The 21,142-nt window shown below is 38.2% G+C and overlaps 1 protein-coding gene across 3 annotated transcripts; it reads left to right on the top strand.

Moving 5' to 3' along the window:
• The first annotated feature begins 3,982 nt into the window (after positions 1–3,982).
• rnf14 (ring finger protein 14) lies at positions 3,983–20,333 on the top strand. 3 transcript variants are annotated; one of them, XM_051878655.1, is made up of 9 exons: positions 3,983–4,125; positions 11,109–11,269; positions 11,361–11,491; positions 12,320–12,355; positions 13,183–13,686; positions 14,617–14,845; positions 15,024–15,196; positions 16,058–16,188; positions 19,621–20,333. In XM_051878655.1, the coding sequence occupies exons 2-9, from the start codon at positions 11,119–11,121 to the stop codon at positions 19,676–19,678; spliced, it is 1,413 nt and encodes a 470-aa protein (XP_051734615.1). In that variant the 5' UTR covers positions 3,983–4,125; positions 11,109–11,118; the 3' UTR covers positions 19,679–20,333. The 3 variants fall into 3 exon arrangements, with proteins under 3 accessions (XP_051734615.1, XP_051734617.1, XP_051734616.1); XM_051878656.1 differs by having other exon boundaries at positions 4,101–4,293; XM_051878657.1 differs by lacking the exon at positions 12,320–12,355.
• The last annotated feature ends 809 nt before the right edge of the window (positions 20,334–21,142 follow it).

Genomic DNA, 21,142 nt, shown 5'->3' on the forward strand with positions numbered 1-21,142 from the left:
ACAAATTAATAAATTGTGCGCACGTTTTAGTAAATCGAGAGAACGAATTAGTAAATCATGCACACGTTTTAGTAAATCGAGCGAACGAATTACTAAATCGTGCGCACGTTTTAGTAAATCGAGGGAACGAAATAGTAAATCATGCGCACGTTTTAGTAAATAGAGGGAACGAAATAGTAAATCGTGCGCACCTTTTAGTAAATCGAAGGAACGAATTAATAAATCGTGCGCACGTTTTAGTAAATCGAGGGAACGAATTAATAAATCGTGCGCACGTTTTAGTAAATCGAGGGAACGAAATAGTAAATCGTGCGCACCTTTTAGTAAATCGAGGGGACGAAATAGTAAATTGTGCGCAACTTTTAGTGAATTGAGGGAACAAAATAATAAATTGTGCGCACGTTTTAGTAAATCGAGAGAACGAATTAATAAATCATGCGCACGTTTTAGTAAATCGAGCGAACGAAATAGTAAATCGTGCGCACGTTTTAGTAAATCGAAGGAACGAAATAGTAAATAGTGCACACCTTTTAGTAAATTGAGGGAACGAAATAGTAAATCGTGCACACCTTTTAGTAAATTGAGGGAACTAATTAATAAATCGTGCGCACGTTTTAGTAAATCGAAGGAACGAAATAGTAAATTGTGCGCACCTTTTAGTAAATTGAGGGAACTAATTAATAAATCGTGCGCACGTTTTAGTAAATCGAAGGAACGAAATAGTAAATTGTGCGCACCTTTTAGTAAATCGAAGGAACGAAATAGTAAATCGTGCACACCTTTTAGTAAATTGAGGGAACGAAATAGTAAATCGTGCGCACCTTTTAGTAAATCGAGGGAACGAATTAATAAATTGTACGCACGATTTAGCCTACTATTTTTTTCCTGCATGTCATGCTTCGTACAAATGATACACATTGCCATGTTGTAAATAAGACAACATCTGTATTGCAAACCCTCCATGTTTCAGTTGTTGACCTATCAATGCAAAGTCATTGCCATAGAACGAAAAAAATTTAATTATGTGCTGTAATACTGTCTTGTCCATAACACAGCACAGTGATTGGACATACAGAATTCCTTTTCACAAAAATGCGGAAATGCACAGAAACTGATGACGTTGACATGTAGTCTCATATTGTGATGCTGCTTCAACTTAAGAACAAAATGGCTCAGAAAAATGAAAAAAATAACCCCTTAATAATTTCCCTTTAGGGATGAACATAATAAGGGCTACCATTGTTTTCAGCAATGTGCAACCTGTATCTGATAAAAATGTTTTATGGCCCTCTAAATGTGGTGATATGCACTCTCAGTTTTAACATATTCAACAAGACATGATATAATAGGCCTATATGCAATTCTCAGTTTATTCAGAAACCATAACTTGCAGTTAATCCTGTAATTTCTGGACAGCAAGTGGTAATGAAATTGTTGATACTGGCTAAACAAGCTTTAGGACACCCACATATTGACATTACTCGTCTAAATATAGGGCATTCAGGTCTTAATTCACTATTTATAATAGGAAAACATGAACCAGGACAATAAATGTAGGCCTACTGCAAAGAGACAATAATGGAGCATGTGCTTCTTCACTGTTCAGCAAGTGAAAAAGAAAAGCTGCTTGCAATGCGTGTAATTAACATAATGCAAAATCTTCTTAAACAGGAGAGAGTATAGCTACAGAGTAAATTATATAAGATTAACAGGCTTGTTTAACAGGATTTAGGTTTCAAATATCCTTATTATTATTATAATAAGGATATCCTAGCGCAAGTGGTCACAGAAGACGCATTTGAAACGCGTGATGATACCTGTGACAGCAGGTGCAAACATGTTTTCTCTCTCGCTCGCTCGATTTCCGGGATATTGTATATCATTTGCGGGCGTCAGGGAGCCGCTATCAATATGCAGGAGACTCCCGGACATTCCGGGAGAGATGGGATGGGAGGAGATGAGAAACGAAGCTTTTCGAAACTCCGAATCAATTGAACCAATTGCTTCACAAAATGATTCACTGTTTCGAAGCGCTCGAATCACCGCGCGCTGGTGACGCCTGCTGGTCAAAACAGTGTAAATGCAACGAAAACTTGTATAAAACACCTTTTAAAACCCAGTTGCAAATGTTTTATTTAATGTTTTAATAAAGAAATTGAATCCACAAATCATCAAATATCATTAAATGTAAGTGTCTGTATAATATGTGTTCTTTTATTAATTTGTAGGGATTGTTTTTGCATTTTATGGAGGACGTGGATAGTCAGGCCAATAAGAGACCATTTATTATAAAATGTCATTACAAATGTCTACAACTTTATAAATCATCGAGATCAGGTAAAAACCATATGGACACTGGTTTATGGGTTCACAGAGATCATCGAACTATTGGCATTTCGATCAACAGTTAAAGGGATCATGAAATCATGAAATTTATTAGGATTAGTGGGTTACAAAAATAGTATACAGGTGCTGGTCATATAATTAGAATATCGTGAAAAAGTTCATTTTTTTATTGTAAATTATTTTAAAAAATGAAACTTTCATATATTCTAGATTCCCTACATGTAAAGTAAAACATTTCAAAAGTTTTTTTTTGTAAATTTGTTGATTAGAGCGTACAGCTAATGAAAGTCCAAAATCCAGTATCTCAAAATATTAGAATATTTACATTTGAGTTTCATTAAATGACCATCCCTACAGTATAAAATCCGGGTATCTTTTGTTTTTTGAAACCACACTAATGGGGAAGACTGCTGACTTGGCAATGGTCCAGGAGACAATCATTGACACCCTCCACAAAGAGAGTAAGTCACAGAAGGTCATTACTGAATGGGGTGGCTGTTTACAGAGTGAAATATCAAAGCATATTAAATGCAAAGTTGACTGGAAGGAAGAAATTGGGTAGGCAAAGGTGCACAAGCAACAGGGATGACCGCAAGCTTGAGAATACTGTCAAGTAAAGCCGATTCAAACACTTGGGAGAGCTTCACAATGAGTAGAATGAAGCCGGAGTCAGCGCATCAAGAGTCACCACACTCAGACATCTTCAGGAAAAGGACTACCAAGCCACTTCTGAACCAGAGACAATGTCAGAAGCATCTTACCTGGGCTAAGGAGAAAAAGAACTGGACAGTGAACAGTGGTCGAAAGTCCTCTTTTCAGATAAAAGTAAATTTTGCATTTCATGTTGAAATCATGGTCCCAGAGTCTGAAGGAAGACTGGAGAGGCACAGAATCCAAGCTGCTTGAAGTCTAGTATGAAGTTTCTGAAGTCAATAATGATTTGGGGGGGGGCGTGACGTCTGCTGGTGTTGGTCCATTGTGTTTTATCAAGTGCAAAGTCAATGCAGCCATCTTCCAGGAGATTTTGAAGCACTTTATGCTTCCATCTGCTGACAAGCTTTATGGAGATGCTGATTTCCTTTTCCAGCAGGACTTTAGCACCTGCCCACAGTGCAAAAACCACTTCCAAGTGGTTTGCTGACCATGATATTACTGTGCTTTATTGGCCAGCCAATATGCCTGACCTGAATCTATGGGATATTTTCAAGAGAAAGATGAGAAACAGTCGATCCAACAATATACAGATGATCTGAAGGCTCAATAGTGCCTCAGCAGTGCCACAGGCTGATCACTTCCATGCCACACTTCACTGATGCAGTAATTTGTGCTAGGAGCAAGTCATTTGCTGTAATATGTCCTGCCGATCAAGTATTGAGTGCACAAAAGAACATACTTTAAAGAACTTGAACTTTTCTGTTTTGCAAATCCATTTTTTGATTGATTTTAGGAAATATTCTAATATTTTGAAATACTGGACTTTCATGAGCTGTACGCTCTAATCATCAAAATTAAAAAAAAAAACTTTTGAAATGTTTTACTTTACATGTAGGGAATCTAGAATATATGAAAGTTTCATTTTTAAAAATAATTTATAATAAAAAAATGAACTTTTTGATGATATTCTAATTATATGACCAGCACCTGTATAGTGAATTCATTCTCTTCCCACTCCATGACGGTAGGTGGCGGTCTGCACCTATGATGTTGGTTCGCAACCCGCCATAAAACCAAAAGAAGAAGAAGCGGCAGTTGTTGGAGTTACATCAGGCACAGGGCAAGGTACGTGTTTTACAAGTTAATATCTTAATAGGTCGCAGTTCATATAATTAAAAAAAGCGAAATAACTAAACTCCACAATCAGTTGGACCGTGTTCGTAGGATGACAGCGTCGTAAAGATATTAGATTCGTCTTTGAGATTCGCTGGATGTTCGACTATGCTCCTCAAGGTATCATCTGCAATTTCCATACAGTACAACACGTATGCGAGTTTTTAACAAAAATATGTAACAAAACAACACATTTTAACATTATAAACGGTTGTTGTTAGGCTCACAATGAGGTGCTAGACTTATTACAGGTGAGACTTTTCCAGTACCTCCCTTTATACGAATGCAGTACTCAATTATTGTAAGAATAAAAGTCATTAGGCTATAGTTCACCTAAATGTTATTTTCATATTCCAGTGGTTACAGTAGGTTCCTTTTAGTCGGACTGACTTGCTATGGGTCCCAATATCTCCCTTTAAATGTTCAGGATGCAATTATCTTACTGATATATTCACTATAATTCACCTAAATTTTGATTTCACATTACAAATGTTGTAGCAGGTGAACAGACTGACTCATTTAATGCATGTTTTCATACCCCATTTGTCTCCTATGTTTTTTAGCAGTATGGTCGGTGTAAATTGTTTTAAAATAAGAACAATTTACATTGATCATCCTGTTCTACACACTGATCAGAAGTTTACCTAGTCTGTTTCCTTCTTGAGCATCAATTAATGTTTTTACGTTTTGTAATAGTTGTGTATGAATCAGTGTTAATTTTGACAGCACATTTTGATTTAGTTTTAGTCATATTTTAGTAATCGGAAATTGTTTTAGTTTTAGTCTAGTTTTAGTCGACTAAATATCATAAGATTTTAGTCGACTAAATCTACAGTAGACTTAGTTGAGTTAAATCGTAGTGCATTAAGCATTTCTCTAACAATACACAGATCCAATACACTGATATACATCTGATATTCTCTAAACTGTTTATGTTCATGTAAGACAACCAAATGTTTCAATCAAGTTTAGCTGTTTTAGAGAGCGTTTAAACATGTTGAGCTTGTTTTGTTAAATCTGTAATATTTTTTATGTGTGGAAAAAGTGACGAAACTAAACTATCCAATCAGATTTCTTTTCACCCATATCCCCCACGCCCACCCATGCACGCACATAAATACATTTGACTTTACAACACACAAACGCACACCTTTATTTATTCTCATTCTCTCTTGCTTTCTTAATATGTCGTGAGTGTACACAGAAAGATTTTAAAAATTATGTAAAAAATAAAAACGGCATTAATGAGCGCCCTCTCATGGTACGCACAGTGCATACAGCCGTACGGCTGCAGGCGCCACTGCTGATATACAGGTGCTGGTCATATAATTAGAATATCATCAAAAAGTTCATTTTTTTATTATAAATTATTTTTAAAAATGAAACTTTCATATATTCTAGATTCCCTACATGTAAAGTAAAACATTTCAAAAGTTTTTTTTTTAATTTTGATGATTAGAGCGTACAGCTCATGAAAGTCCAAAATCCAGTATTTCAAAATATTAGAATATTTCCTAAGATCAATCAAAAAATGGATTTGCAAAACAGAAAAGTTCAAGTTCTTTAAAGTATGTTCTTTTGTGCACTCAATACTTGATCGGCAGGACATATTACAGCAAATGACTTGCTCCTAGCACAAATTACAGCATCAGTGAAGTGTGGCATGGAAGTGATCAGCCTGTGGCACTGCTGAGGCACTATTGAGCCTTCAGATCATCTGTATATTGTTGGATCGACTGTTTCTCATCTTTCTCTTGAAAATATCCCATAGATTCAGGTCAGGCATATTGGCTGGCCAATAAAGCACAGTAATATCATGCTCAGCAAACCACTTGGAAGTGGTTTTTGCACTGTGGGCAGGTGCTAAAGTCCTGCTGGAAAAGGAAATCAGCATCTCCATAAAGCTTGTCAGCAGATGGAAGCATAAAGTGCTCCAAAATCTCCTGGAAGATGGCTGCATTGACTTTGCACTTGATAAAACACAATGGACCAACACCAGCAGACGTCACGCCCCCCCAAATCATTATTGACTTCAGAAACTTCACACTAGGCTTCAAGCAGCTTGGATTCTGTGCCTCTCCAGTCTTCCTTCATACTCTGGGACCATGATTTCAACATGAAATGCAAAATTTACTTTTATCTGAAAAGAGGACTTTCGACCACTGTTCACTGTCCAGTTCTTTTTCTCCTTAGCCCAGGTAAGATGCTTCTGACGTTGTCTCTGGTTCAGAAGTGGCTTGGTAGTCCTTTTCCTGAAGATGTCTGAGTGTGGTGACTCTTGATGCGCTGACTCCGGCTTCATTCTACTCATTGTGAAGCTCTCCCAAGTGTTTGAATTGGCTTTACTTGACAGTATTGTCAAGCTTGCGGTCATCCCTGTTGCTTGTGCACCTTTGCCTACCCAATTTCTTCCTTCCAGTCAACTTTGCATTTAATATGCTTTGATATACACTCTGTAAACAGCCACCCCATTCAGTAATGACCTTCTGTGTCTTACTCTCTTTGTGGAGGGTGTCAATGATTGTCTCCTGGACCATTGCCAAGTCAGCAGTCTTCCCCATTAGTGTGGTTTCAAAGAACAAAAGATACCCGGAATTTATACTGTAGGGATGGTCATTTAATGAAACTCAAATGTAAATATTCTAATATTTTGAGATACTGGATTTTGGACTTTCATGAGCTGTACGCTCTAATCAACAAATTAAAAAAAAAAACTTTTGAAATGTTTTACTTTACATGTAGGGAATCTAGAATATATGAAAGTTTCATTTTTTTAAATAATTTACAATAAAAAAATGAACTTTTTCACGATATTCTAATTATATGACCAGCACCTGTACATCTGATATTCTCCAAACTGTTTGTTCATGTAAGAGTGACTGTTTTTTGACCGTTCAAGTGCAAAAAGACACGAAAGAGAGCTCAATTCAGGACTTGTCAGGGTACTATTATAGTTTTTTGTTTAAAATTTTAATTAGATTTGATTTTTAGTTTTTCTGCTTTCATTGTAATTTTAGTTAAAGGTTTTAGCAATTTGTGTGTTTGTCTTTTAGTTTTTGCTTTTAAATAGTTTTTTTATTTCTGTTTTAGTTATTTTAGTACATCAGGTTAAGCTAAAGCTTAGAAACTAGATGAAATAAAATAAGTTTACATTTTTTATTTATTTTTTTATTTCAGTTAACGTTTATTTCAAGTAATGAAGTTTTTTTTTTATGGTTTTAGCCTTAGTTAACTATAATAACACTTATACTTATAAAATATATTGAATAATGTGTTAAATAATGTTCTTATGGGGCGTTCACATCAGACGCGACTTGCACGAATAAATCGCGCTATTCGCGCGTAGTTGGACGCTTGAACATTTTGAGTTTACTCACTTCATTCGACCGTGAAATTCGCTTCATTCGTGCGTGAAATTCACTTCACAACAGACGCGAATTTGCGTCATGGGAGGGGCTTCTGCCAGGCGGCTCCGGTCTCGTTGCGAAATGGCTGACATGGATTTTGTTGAGAGGGTAGCTGCGCTTATGTGCTATGGAAGGCTGAAATACGGCGAATAAGCTCAATTTGCCAGCTTTAGCTAGCTTGTAGTCTCAATATGTATGTGTGTGTATATACATACATATATATATATATATATATATATATATATATATATATATATATATATATATATATATAGCTCAAATTGAGTAAAGAGCGTTTTTTACAACTTACCAGATTGTTCGACCTCCTCACTCACTTTTTTCCAAGCAAGATCCTTGTTATTCCTGTTTCTATAAAAGTACGAAGATGTATCGTACAGCTCCGGGTATCCACATACAGCGACGATGATTTTGTCCTCCATTGTTGTTTCAGATTTCTGCCTCCGCTCGCTACGTCATAATCACATCACTACTAGAGCAAGCTCCTGATTAGTTACCGCGGCACGAATTTTTGCCAAAGTTCAGATTTTTCAAGTCGCGTGAATCACACGTTATGCGCGTCAAACGCCCGAAAAGCTCAAGTTACGCCACGTCGTTCACGCGAATCGTGCCGCAGGATGTCTATCGCGTCTTTGCATTGACTTAACATTTATATCACTCATGCTTAAAGGGTTAGTTCACCCAAAAATGAAAATAATGTCATTTATTACTCACCCTCATGTCGTTCCACACCCGTAAGACCTTCGTTAGTCTTCGGAACAGAAAATAAGATATTTTTGTTGAAATCCGATGGCTCCGTGAGGCTTACATAGGGAGCAATGACATTTCCTTTCTCAAGATACATAAAGGTACTAAAAACATATTTAAATCAGTTCATGTGAGTACAGTGGTTCAATATTAATATTATAAAGCGACGAGAATATTTTTGGTGCGCCAAAAAAACAAAATAACGACTCATTTAGTGATGACCGATTTCAAAACACTGCTTCAGGAAGCTTCGGAGCGTTATGAATCAGCATATCGAATCATGATTCAAATCGCGTGTCAAACCGCCAAACTGCTGAAATCACGTGACGTTGGCGCTCCGAACCATTGATTCTACACGCTGACAGCAGCCCTGACTGGATATCGTCCCTCTCTATCATTTTCATCTCCTTTTTATTCACTAAAGAAAATTAGAGTAGATTTTAGTCATTCAAAACGCATTTTTATTTAGGTTACATTTAGTTACGTTTTCGTCCGTAAAAAAAAAATGTCATTGACGAAAATTATGACAAATTATTCGTCAACAAAAATAACACTGGTATGAATCCCTCAATTGTCCTTAGTGTCCATCCAAAAGATGGATTTCAACGTCATATAGTCACAGTTAAAAGAAGGTCAAATATGTAGAAATCTGATAAACAGAAGATCAAAGAATGTGTAGGACCTGGATAATTGGGCAGTTTAATAAGGAACAACTATCACAAAACATAAATACATTAAGTGTGGATCATCAAGGTAAAGACAAAGTATTAAAGAGAGAGTTCACCAAAAAATATATATATATTTTTTTTTTAATTCTTTACACACCCTCATGTTGTTCCAACCCTGCATGACTTCCTTTCTTCTGGGGAACATAAAAAGAGTACATCTGGAGAAGTGTTTTGATTTGGTACGGCGGACGTCAGTAGTCACCAAAACATTTTGGTTACCAACATTATTGAAAATATCTTCTTTTGTGTTCTGCAGAAGAAAGTCATACAAGTGTAAGGGTGAGTACATTAATTTTGAGTCAACTCAAGAGTATGTACTTTTGACATAACCTTCGTTTGTGTAAATTCTGTTTTTTTTTTTTTGTTTGTTTTTTTTAACTTTAGTGTGTAATGTTATATTTGATCATAAACAACATCTGCAAAGTTACGACGCTCAAAGTTCAATGCAAAGGGGAATATTTTCTTTTACAGAAATGTTTAAGGACTACAACAAATGGCTGGTAGGGACTACAATGAGCTTCTTCCCGGGATGGTGACATCTCTAACCCTAAAATTTACATAAACCCCGCCCCCACATGCAACAAAGGGGGCGAGGCCATGTTGGGCTGCTTTAGAGAAGAGGAAGAGCTGTTGTAGTAGAGTGTTGTTGTCATGTCGTCATTTTACGCTGGACTGCTTCACAAATGAGGGTCAATTCAACGCTGGATTTGCACAAAAGATTAAAATGAAGGCACATGCTAATGGATGAGTTGAATCAACTCCACAGCAACTACATAAATTTATCCACTAACCATTCAGAAACGTCCAGTTTCATTCTAAAAGTTGTAACTTCTTCCTGAGTCTCTCCATCAGTGTCCGACTCCGTTACTGACAATCATTTTGGCAGTGGTTCAACCTTAATGTTATGCACGTTTTGTGTGCAAAAACAAAACAAAAAATAATGACTTTATTCACCAATTTGAACCGTTGTCATATGTAGTTGATGTAGTGAACTCAGTGCAGGCTTCCTTGTTTACATCCGAATGCCGACTCATCATTGGCCGGCTCCTGCGTCAGCATAACATGCATGGGTCGTGCTGCTCACGTGTTCCGCTTCGGCCAATACTGAGTCGGCGTTCAATGTTATTAATACTGTGCCGAATTCAACTGCTTTCTTACTTAAAGGTGTCACGTGATCAAAGATCAGCCAGCAAGTAAACCAGGTGCACGTTCAAGCTCAAACCGGTGCGTAACGTTTTGCTATGGGTTCCGGGTTGAACGACATGTTTCCTAGAAAAGGTGTGCAACGGGGTTTGAGAAGTTTTCTGTTGTTTGGTGGGTGTGTCAAAAATGTCAGCCCAATCAGCAGCAACATGTATATAAACCATGCGGTATAAAAGAGAGCTCGCACAATGGGTCCAAGTAAAGTCGTTCACAAATGTGTTCTCTTTTATTCTAGATGGCAAGGGCAGTAACTGTAACATCGAGCGTATATTGCAATATTAAACACGTATTTATACCGATTTCATCAGGCTCTGAAAATTCCTCAATAAGAACACAAAGAATGGCCTTCTCAGCTGCCATAGTTGCAACTCTTGCGTCATCAGAACAGGGTGTTTAAGGCACCACTGTTTCCATTTAAAAAACGTTTTGCAACGTTTTGTCGGGGCTGAACGCAGCCCTGTTCTGAGCTTAATATTGCCCCGAGCTGATAAACTGCCCGTGCTGTGCAGCTCAAATGAGAAGCACGGTTTCGTTCCATTTTTGTTTCGTTTGCTGTTTGATGTTTTTCATATGCAATAGAAACGGCAGCTCTTATCAGTTGGGCAACATGGTGGTGGCACATAATTCCCAGTCCAAGCACATGAACAGCTTCAAATCTCACATGTCACGTGTTGTCATCGTGAGATGATGGTAATTATGACATGGCGTGAACGCAGCTAAAGTCTGCAGGACAGTGGCCTCCAGGAACTGAGTTTGACACCCTGATTAAGATTATTTCCAATCCTCAAGATGCTTTACAAAATATAAACAAATGATTTCATTATAATTTCAGGAATGTTCAAATGTCAGACGACCAGGAAGCGAAAAAAGATGAACTGCTTGCTCTAACAAGCATATATGATGAAGAGGAGTTTCACGGGGTGGAATCAGGAAACGAGGGTGAGATTCATCTGTGCCTAGAGCTTCCTCCTAACTTCAAGCTGCTAGTCAAGGGTGAGACACTTTTTTTTTTATATTTAAACCTTGTTCTAACATAGTCATAGAGGTAGTTTAAACACACACATTGTTTTTTTTTTTTTTTCAGGACAGACATCCACAGAGTATAACATATCATTTCTACCTCCACTGGTTCTGAGTTTTGAACTCCCTGCAGATTACCCTTCAGTATCGTCGCCCATCTTTACTATAAGCTGCAAATGGCTCACAAGAGTCCAGGTGAGTCCTATTTAGTGATGTCCTGAAATGTGCAGGGTTGGATTAAGTACACATATTAGTACACATACTTGAGTAAAAGTACAGATACTCTATTAAAATATCGCTCCAATAAAAGTATTAAGTACTCCTTTTCAATTTTACTTGTAAGTACTTGATTTTTAATGTACTAAGTATTAAAAGTAAAAATGTACTGATTGAAGAATGTTTATTTTGTAATTTTCCGAATGCTTTGCGATTCTCTCTTGAATCGATCCTGAGCTTAGTTTTTAACAGCAGATGGCGCTGTGCTTTACAAACTGCCGTCTGCTTGCTTCCAATTCCTTACACGCACCACTTGAACCTTCTATAAAATGAATTTGCAGTGGGCTGTTTACATTAATCTCGCATCATAAAAGCATTCTGAGTAGGGCTGCAACAAACGATTATTTTGATGATCGATTAATCTACCGATTATTGGAACGATTAATCGACTACTCATCGATTATTATACTGGTTAATCAGTATGCTTTGTTCGATTATTCCACTAGCAATTAGTTAAAATACTGAGTTATACTTTAACTACTAATTAAAACAAGGAAATCACTTCAGCTTTTGAAAGTGTATTTTTAATGAATTTGTTAAAAAGAAAAAAAAGAAGAAATCTAGAGAGGAGCATTTTTCAGAAATTTTTGCACAATATTAAATACTGTTAAAATGCTGTACTGTGTTTTTATTAAGTTTGGGAATTGTAATAACTTTTTAATAAGAGTAAAAACATGAATATGTGATATTGTGCAAAAATTTCTGAAAAATGCTCCTCTTTAGATTTCTTTTTTTTCTTTTTACTAGCTATCGAGTTTATGGTCACTGAATGGCTTTCCTGAGGTAAATATAACATTTTCTGACATCTTTCTGCGGTTGAAACTCTGATTAAGTGATTACATTAGAGCTGGATTCATTTCAGTAAATTGTACTGTATTTTTCAACATACTTTTTAATATTCCTTCATGTTTATTTCGTGCTGTAATAGCAGAAAAGAGGAAGAGATAATAGGTTCACGTGCCGCATGACCTGAGGCGCTACAGCGATCTGCCACTCCACATTAAACAGCGCCAAAACCACATGTATTGTTTGAATCCTGTAGTAAAATTGACAGAATTTAAAAGTTAAGACTTTGTTTTTTATCAAAAGTAACCTGATCTGTCTTATCTGTATATAATATTTGTCGACAACTTTTTTTTTTATTGTCGACGTTGTCGATAATGTCTACTAATAGTTTCAGCCCTAATTCTGAGTACATAACCGAACGCACGAGCGCTCTCTTCTTCATGAGCTCAGAATCGATTCAAGAGAGAATCGCAATATTTTCGGAAAATCTCAGAATTGATCCACGAATCGAGATGAATCAATTTATTGGCGACGGTGATGTGGACATGTCCACGTTAAAGCATTACAGTGGTATAATTTATGATTTTCATTTACAATAATCAATCCTAAAATTCAGCGTTTGTAACTTGCTTTTTGCGCCATCAGTCACGTGCACACTCAAGCTCCAATGATCTCCAGAAATGTTTGGGTCATTATGTTTGGTGACGCTAGTGGTGCAGACGTCACGTAATTATTTTTCTGCTGCAGTATAGTATTTCTGATGTTATTGATATGTGGCGTTCTATAATAATCTTATAGATAATCTTCCACTCTCACTCCATCAGATCACTGCACTTTGCAGGAGACTGGATGAGCTTTGGGAGGAGAACCAAGGCAATGTGGTCCTTTTTACCTGGATCCAGTTCCTAAAGGAAGAGACTCTTGAATTCCTGGGAATCCAGTCTCCGCTTGAAATCCAAAGCAACTGCAGTCAGCATCAATGTGAATCTGGTCAGAAAGAAGCAGTAGGCATTTCTGGAGAAAAAAGTAAACCACAAGATTTAGACCCGAGAGCTGTTCAAGAAGTTGACCCTCACACAGATATACTAACTCAGCTGCTGGATTTTGACGAAGCTCAGAAGCAGAAGGTGTTTGATGGGAAGGTGTTCTGCTGTGGCATCTGCTACTCGGAGAAGCTGGGATCCGACTCTTTGCTCTTCAAAGAGTGTCAGCATGTTTACTGCAAGGCCTGCATTAAGGAATACTTTCAGATCCAAATAAGAGATGGCAAAGTTCAGTACCTTAACTGCCCTGAGCCAAAGTGTATGTCCATGGCCACTCCGACACAGGTATCTTTTGTCTTTTTTTTGTATGATTGTGTCATTGTGTGAGCTATGAATAGGTAATATAGGGCTCGACAATAAGGACTGCCGATGGCCCGCGTTTTTATTAGTTTATTATTTGTACATATTTTCAAGTCTTGCCGGTTTAAAGCAGTTTTAAGCACAAGAAGACACAGACGTGAACTTAATTCATCACTCGAGGCTGTCTGATAGACTCTGAGTGTGCACACAGAAAGCCGCCTCACAGACAGCGCTCGAGTACTGAATTGAGTTTTCTTTCATGTCTTATGCTTGAATGGAAAAATACACACAGAATTATGTCAAACGTATTCTCTTTTGTCAGAATCAAACTTTGGCCTCAGATAACACAAAACCTAACAAACACACAGACTACTTTCCTTCCTAGAATTCATAACACTGTAATAAAAACCTCTAATTGGAATTCTGGAATAATTTTGCAGCTCAATGTCTATTACAGTATACAACATAAATGAAAGAGCACATAAACAGTAAAATACAACAATGAGCTTTAGGAAAAATTCATTTTCATTACACTACTATAAAGTGATCTTACAGTAGATGAAAAGCATTAGAGAAGAAATGTTCAAATACCAAATAATTGAACATGAACTCGGTATGCAACACATTACAGTATACTGTCTATTACAGTATAGTAAAATAAGTTCCCATTGTGACACTTGAGGTAATTATATTTTGCGTTTGTGTTTTATGAATGAGAACATGGTTAAACCTATGTAAATTGATGGCAGTTTTGCAAAAAACAGTGTGTGAAAACAGGTGAAATGTGTTAAAGGCTTAGTTCACCCAAAAAAATTCTGTGAGGGTGAGTAATTAATGACAGAATTTCCATTTTTGGGTGAACTAACCCTTTTTTGAGAACTGAACGAATGGTTTGGGACATTGCTCATATAATAGGTCAAACTTCTTGTGGGTGAAGATGAATTTGCCCGCTACGATCGTCTTCTGCTGCAGTCAAGTCTGGACCTCATGGCGGATGTTGTGTACTGCCCCCGCATGAGTTGCTGTATGGCTGTTATGGTAGAGCCTGACTCCACCATGGGCATCTGTCCTTCTTGCCGATATGCCTTCTGTACCCTCTGTAAGAGAAGCTATCATGGCCTTTCGAACTGCATAGCGACTACTGGTAAGATAAAGTATATTTATACCTATTGAGTTGTCACCGCTAGCTAATTTGTTTCCTGTTTCTCATATTAGTGTTTCCATAAGTTTATTGGATGCTCAGTGACCAGCTTTCTTGCTACAGGCACTCTGTGAGTTTGTTCTCCTCTGCACAGTTCAAAAGGTGTGCTTTTCTTTAACAGATGAGCTTCGCAGTTTGCGGGATGAGTATATTAATGCAAGTGAGGAGGTAAAGAAGTTCCTTGAAAAGCGTTTTGGAAAACGGGTCATTCAGAAGGCAGTGGAGGAGTCTTATAGCACAGAGTGGCTGAAGAGTAACACTAAACAGTGCCCTTGCTGTGGCTCTAATATAGAGGTCAGTACTAAGCATGTATGCTACATATTTTCAAAATATACTAGGTGGGTTATCCGAATGACTAAAGCCCCTTTCACACAGAGATTCCGGAAAATACACCGGGATCGTTTGATTTTGGTTTATCTTGGTTTGAGCCGCGGTAACAAATGAGAAAGAGAAGAACAGAAACCACATGATGTACATAGTTGACTTTTGAACCACAGGGGAGTCGACCCCGCAACCTTCATGTCGCAAGTGAACGTGGTATTGAATCAGTCCTGGTTGAAGTAGTCCGTAAATACACAAAAAAACAGTCCAAACAAACCACAAAAAAACTGAAGTTTTAAGAATTCAATGATGTATTTAATTTACTGGACAAAGTTTTTCAAAAGATTTTTTAACTGGTTCTGCAGAGTTGGTGCTTCGAGACCCAAGAGTTGGTCAGTGGTATATTCATGGCCACCCCAATAAGTTTGCTAAGTTTCATCATTTTCTTATATGCAGCTTATAGGGCTGCTATGACTCCCATTCAGGAAGAAGAAAAATATAGCTGCAAGCAACAATTCGGGGAAAAGCACTGAAGGCAGTGCAAGCATAGCATATTTAGCAAGCACATCTAATCTGGAATTGGAATAAACCACAGATTATATGACATAAATTGAATTTCGGACAATAGTGTCAAAAGTTAAAAATGTTTTTTGTAAAAAGCCTTATCCTCGTTGAAACATTACAATGAAAAACGAAGAAAAAATGTCAGAACCTTCTGCAAACTGAGATGGTGTGTTGTGCAAAGGTGTGCAGTTTAAGTAGATTCTCAGGGAAAACACAAGACAATGAGCGAATTGACTGAAAGTGCTCTTCTCATTTTTCCCATTTCTGTAGAAGGTACATGGCTGTAACAAGATGACCTGTTCCTCCTGTCAGAAGTATTTCTGCTGGATCTGTCTAGGAGCTCTCAGCAAAGTGAACCCCTATAGCCACTTCAACAACCCCAGCTCACCATGCTATAACCAGTGAGTTCCTTCATATACTGTCTTCGAAAAGCGTATGTGTTCCAGAGCTAATGCCATTACATCCACAGTCTATATGATAATGCTTAGTAACCCAACAAGGACATGCTAATGTCCTAAACTGTTTATTGGGCAACTTTAGTCATGAAGGATTCTTGTGATCAGCACACAATTTTTGCCTATTACCCTGATTTCACTCTGGTACCCTGACACGTTTTAATGCAAAAACCACTCCAGAAAGTAGCCAAAGTGACCACTGAAGCCCCATGAGTATGAACAGGTGGCATCATAGCATATTTTAAATGTGGCCGTGGACACTGGTTCTTTGATGCTGTGCACTGGCACTGTTTTGAGCAACTTCACCCCCAAGACCACCCTGGACACCCTACTCATTGTCCACAGACCAATTATACACCCGCTTACCCACTTTGACCAACCTCACCTCTTAAAATGCTGAGACCATGCCACTGCCATTGTCCACAGACCAATTATATGCCTGCTTAACCACAATTTTGATCAACTTCAACCACAAGACCACTCTGGACACCCAGATAATGTCTTACACCAATAGTCTTAATCTCGGCAGCTGTGAGAGTGAAGTAAAATGTAGTAACTTTTCCACATGTCTGCACTTATTTTATATGTAAAGATATTAGTCAATTATAGCAGTGGACATTTACATTTAGGGCTGGGTTGAAAATATCGATTCTCATTCTGATGAACAGATATTGATTCTTAAATCCCAAGAATCAATCTTTTACTCTATGCTGTTTATGCGTGAACAAAACTTCACTAAACACTGTTTGTAGTGCACCTCTCATCCAATAATTGCGGTAAGCTTTGTTAGTTTTGATATGAAAAAAAAGTCTCAGCTTTCAAATTCATTTTATTTCAAAATTCAAATAAATTACGTTTTGGCACTCTTTCATGTGAAGCGCACCTGAACTGATCATCTCTTCCTCTTTACTACTAGTTATATATCAAAATATACATGAATGAACATCAGAAGGTATGTTGGAAGATACAGTAGTACACCCAGTGGGAGAAACACTGCTTAAAGTGTGGGAAACCCCATTTGGCTGTGGAGAAAAACAGAGCTGATCTGTACAGCATACCCCCAGTCTGTTTCTGTAACAGTGGCTCAAAACTCTGACAGGGGACAGCAGGCGTTGTTGATCACTGCTATCAGTGCATGCCGATAAATCAGTAGGTTTAGGAACTCCACTGTGAGGACCTTGATCAAGAATGTTGGGTTAGGTCTTAACACCTGTGTCATGGAGATGTGAAGGGCTCTCAGAAAGCACATGTAATTCGCTGACAGCAAGGAGAAAGGAAGTTTTTAATGAGAGACCCTTAAGGGGGGCTTGATCAAAGGGCACAAAGAAAGTCCAGAACTGTGGGAAGATCTCACAGTGGTTTTTCAAACAATCGGGCTGGACATAGACTCCTCACTCCCTTGAGAAAGGCCCTTAGTAGGTTATGTGAACCCAGCGAGGAACCCTCAATGAAGTCTCTGACTAAAGATCGCAGCCACATAGATTTTAAGAGTGTATGCCGACTTCCCCACTTTAAACAGCAATTGTAGGGGCCTACAAACTGACTCAGTTGAACAGGATAGTGGGTTTGACTGGTGACCTTTATGGACACCAGTCCTGAAATATCTTTAATCAGCTCTCGTACATTGCCCTGTTTAAAGAGGCTCTTTTATGTAAAGCTGAGTCTGACATGTGAAGTGCATGAAGACACCCTATGGCCACAATTACAGTTGTAGAAATTCCGGCCGAGGGTTCGTACCTGCCCTCCCATTTGTGATAGAAGGTCCTTCCATAGGAGAAGTCTCCAGTGGGGTGTGGAGTGACAGCAGAAGGGGAAACCATGCCAGTGATGGCCACCGCAGAGCTACCAGGAGAATGCAGTGTTTCTCTCTCTGGACTCTGTCCAGTAGTGCATGGATGAGAGGGACTGGTGAAAAAGCATACAGCAATAGGTCTAGCCAGTAGTGTGCAAAGGCATCCTGACCCAGTGGGCTGTCCTGGTCATGCTCCGAGAACCATAGATGGCAGTGAGTTGTATCTGCGGAGGCAAACAGATCCACCTGTGCATCGCAAGATGTTTTCCATATGCCTTTGGAACTCTGGATCTCTGGATGCAGTCTTGATCGGCCAGGTTTCAGGCATCTGCTGTGCCATTTTTCACACTTGGCAGGTGCATTGCTTTTAGAGCAGGGGTGTCCAAACTCTGTCCTGCAGAGGTTAGCTCCAACTTCACTCAACACACCTGCCAGGAAGTTTTTAGTATGCCTTGTAAGACCTTGATCAGCTGGTTCAGGTGTGTTTAATTGGGGTTAGAGCTAAACTCTATAGGACAGTGGCCCTCCAGGAGCAGGATTGGACAGTGCCCATGTCCAGAGCTCATGTGTGAAAGCAAGTCGTGTTGATGACCTGGTGCCCCCAGTGATTTACATGAAAATTGGTGCACAGGTTGTCTGAGCGCACAAGTACATAATGACCTTGTAGGACAGAGAGGAAATGTTTTAATGCAAGCCGAACTGCACGCATCTCGAGCAGATTTTTATGCTCCTGTGCTTTGTGCAGTGACCATTCCACCCACACTCCCCTGTGTGCCAGACTGCAACCCAGCTGGTCTTGGAGGCATCTGTCGATATTACTTCTCTGCGTGATTGAAGCTGACCCATGGCCACTTTGGATAGGAGGAAGTTCCTTGATTGCCATCTCTGAGGAGTAGCCAAGCACTACATCCACTACTGATTCCAGAATGTAGCATTTGATGTCGCTGTGTCATTATCCTCATAGAGCCTGTCTAATACAGCAGGCTCAGGAGCAACTGATAAAACATTGACATGGTTCTTATTCAGTGATAACAAGATGATTAAGAAAATGATTGCACAGCAGTCCAGTAGATTGTGATATGCACAAATAATGTGAACTGCCATTAAACAAATTCACTCTTCTTAGCATCTATTCCCATAGTGACTCCTGGAATTGGCACTCTATTAAGAATGTCTCAATAGATACTCATTTCAAACTCTGAGTTGACTGAACTAACGGCAGACTGTGTTTCTGGAACCGATAACCACGAGCAAGCAATGTTTGGGTTAATCAACTGAGAGTTCAGGGTTTATGTAATGTTAACCCTGCTTTGATTTTAGATCAGCTCATTCTACAAAATGTGTTTTTGTTTATGTAAACACACTCAGACATTCTATACTGTGTATAAATTAAGTCAAGGTGAGGTGTACAAGTTTCTTCTCTTTCTATAATGGTAAGATGTACTGTGTGAACCCACTATCACATAGTGGTGTCCTTGGAGTGTCCTTCCTTGGCAAATACAGTTTCTGGTCTTAAAGTCATATATAATTGATTTCAGATGATTAAAAGTTTGTTAACTTGTGTGTTTATTTATTTTCTGCTCTAGATTGTTTCAGGGAGTGGCAATGGAAGATGAAGAAGGCTTTGGAAGTGATGAAGACTGATCCACCATAAATGAAAAGCTTATTTAAAAGCACACGATCTTTCTTCAGAATGTATTTGCCTTTTTAGCTATATATATTCCCCCCCCCCATTTTTGCTTTTCACTTTTACACATTCAAATTGGCATTTCTGTTGTGCATGCACATGTCCCTTCGAATAGTTTTACTGAAATTTGTGAACAAACCTTATTTTCACTGATACAGCCATGCTGCAAATCAACCTAGCAAATGTATGTGCTCAAGTACAGAATATATATTATATCTTAAATATAGGAATACAGTTCCTTTGCTATAATGTTTTCTTTTAACAAGATTACTTGGGTATTCTCACCAATTTTGTTAATGTACATTTCATCATGGAATTTTGGGCAAATGTTGAATATTTCAGAAATGTTGGATGGACTTGAAAGTAAAGTAAATGTGTTGACACACAATCAAGATTTTAAGTTAAAATTGTATATATGTAGAGTGAGAGGTTTATCAGATTGTCTCAGCTCCCTGGTTTATGCAATGCAAGTTGAAAAGAAGAGCATGTTTAGGCACTCTACCATCCAGATGATCACTGAGCTCTGCCCCTCTCTAATCTTGTCCTCAGCAAGGCAGTAATAAACAATGCTCATGCAGCATCTGTATCATTTAATAAAATGCTTATAAGGTTTTTGGGTAGTCTGTTGTCATTATCGCATACCCACACAGACATGCAGGTTAAGCCAACTACATGTAATAATTCTGAAAAATGTTGGCGCCTAACCCCCCTCTCGCTTAAGTCACTATCACTAGTCATTATAGTATACCAAACAGAATGTGGTTACCACCCGCAACAGGAAAAAGTTCATCAAAAGGCGTCACAGGACACAAGATGGAACCAAAGACGTTTAGTCTAGACCAGTTTTAACTGCAGGCCGAGTAGCGTTTTTAGGTGAAGGGGCGACAAACATCCTCTGTAGGCCAAATGTCATGATGCGATAAAGAAATGAAGTATAACACCTTTACCACTGTCTGCAAATATATATATAAGCTGACACCTGAACAAACATTACAGAAGCTTGACCAACATGGTCATTTCTTCTCGCAGCTGTGCATTCTTGTCTAAAAGGGCTGATGAAGAAAATAATCAAATGCAGCTAGCGGCCACACCAGATACCAACTATTGTTACTTTTGATATTGAGTCATTTCTGTTCGTCTCAGTATTTTTGTTCATACAAATATCTATACATGAACATTTGCTGGAAATAAAAGATCTAATTTATAAACTACAAATTTTATATTTGATTGGATACCTACTGTTTCTATGAGAACTGGACCTTGCAGTGATGTGCCCTTTTTTTGTTGTTGTTAATTTTTATGTAAAGCATGACATACTCCATGTTGCACAGTCTCCCATTCATAGTAACAGTAATGAACCATCTTTCTTTGTACTGTATACACACAAATGAATATTCTTGATTTGACTAGAAATAGCTCAT

This window comes from Ctenopharyngodon idella, chromosome 21 (genome assembly GCF_019924925.1).
Source record: "Ctenopharyngodon idella isolate HZGC_01 chromosome 21, HZGC01, whole genome shotgun sequence".
NCBI lineage: Eukaryota > Metazoa > Chordata > Actinopteri > Cypriniformes > Xenocyprididae > Ctenopharyngodon > Ctenopharyngodon idella.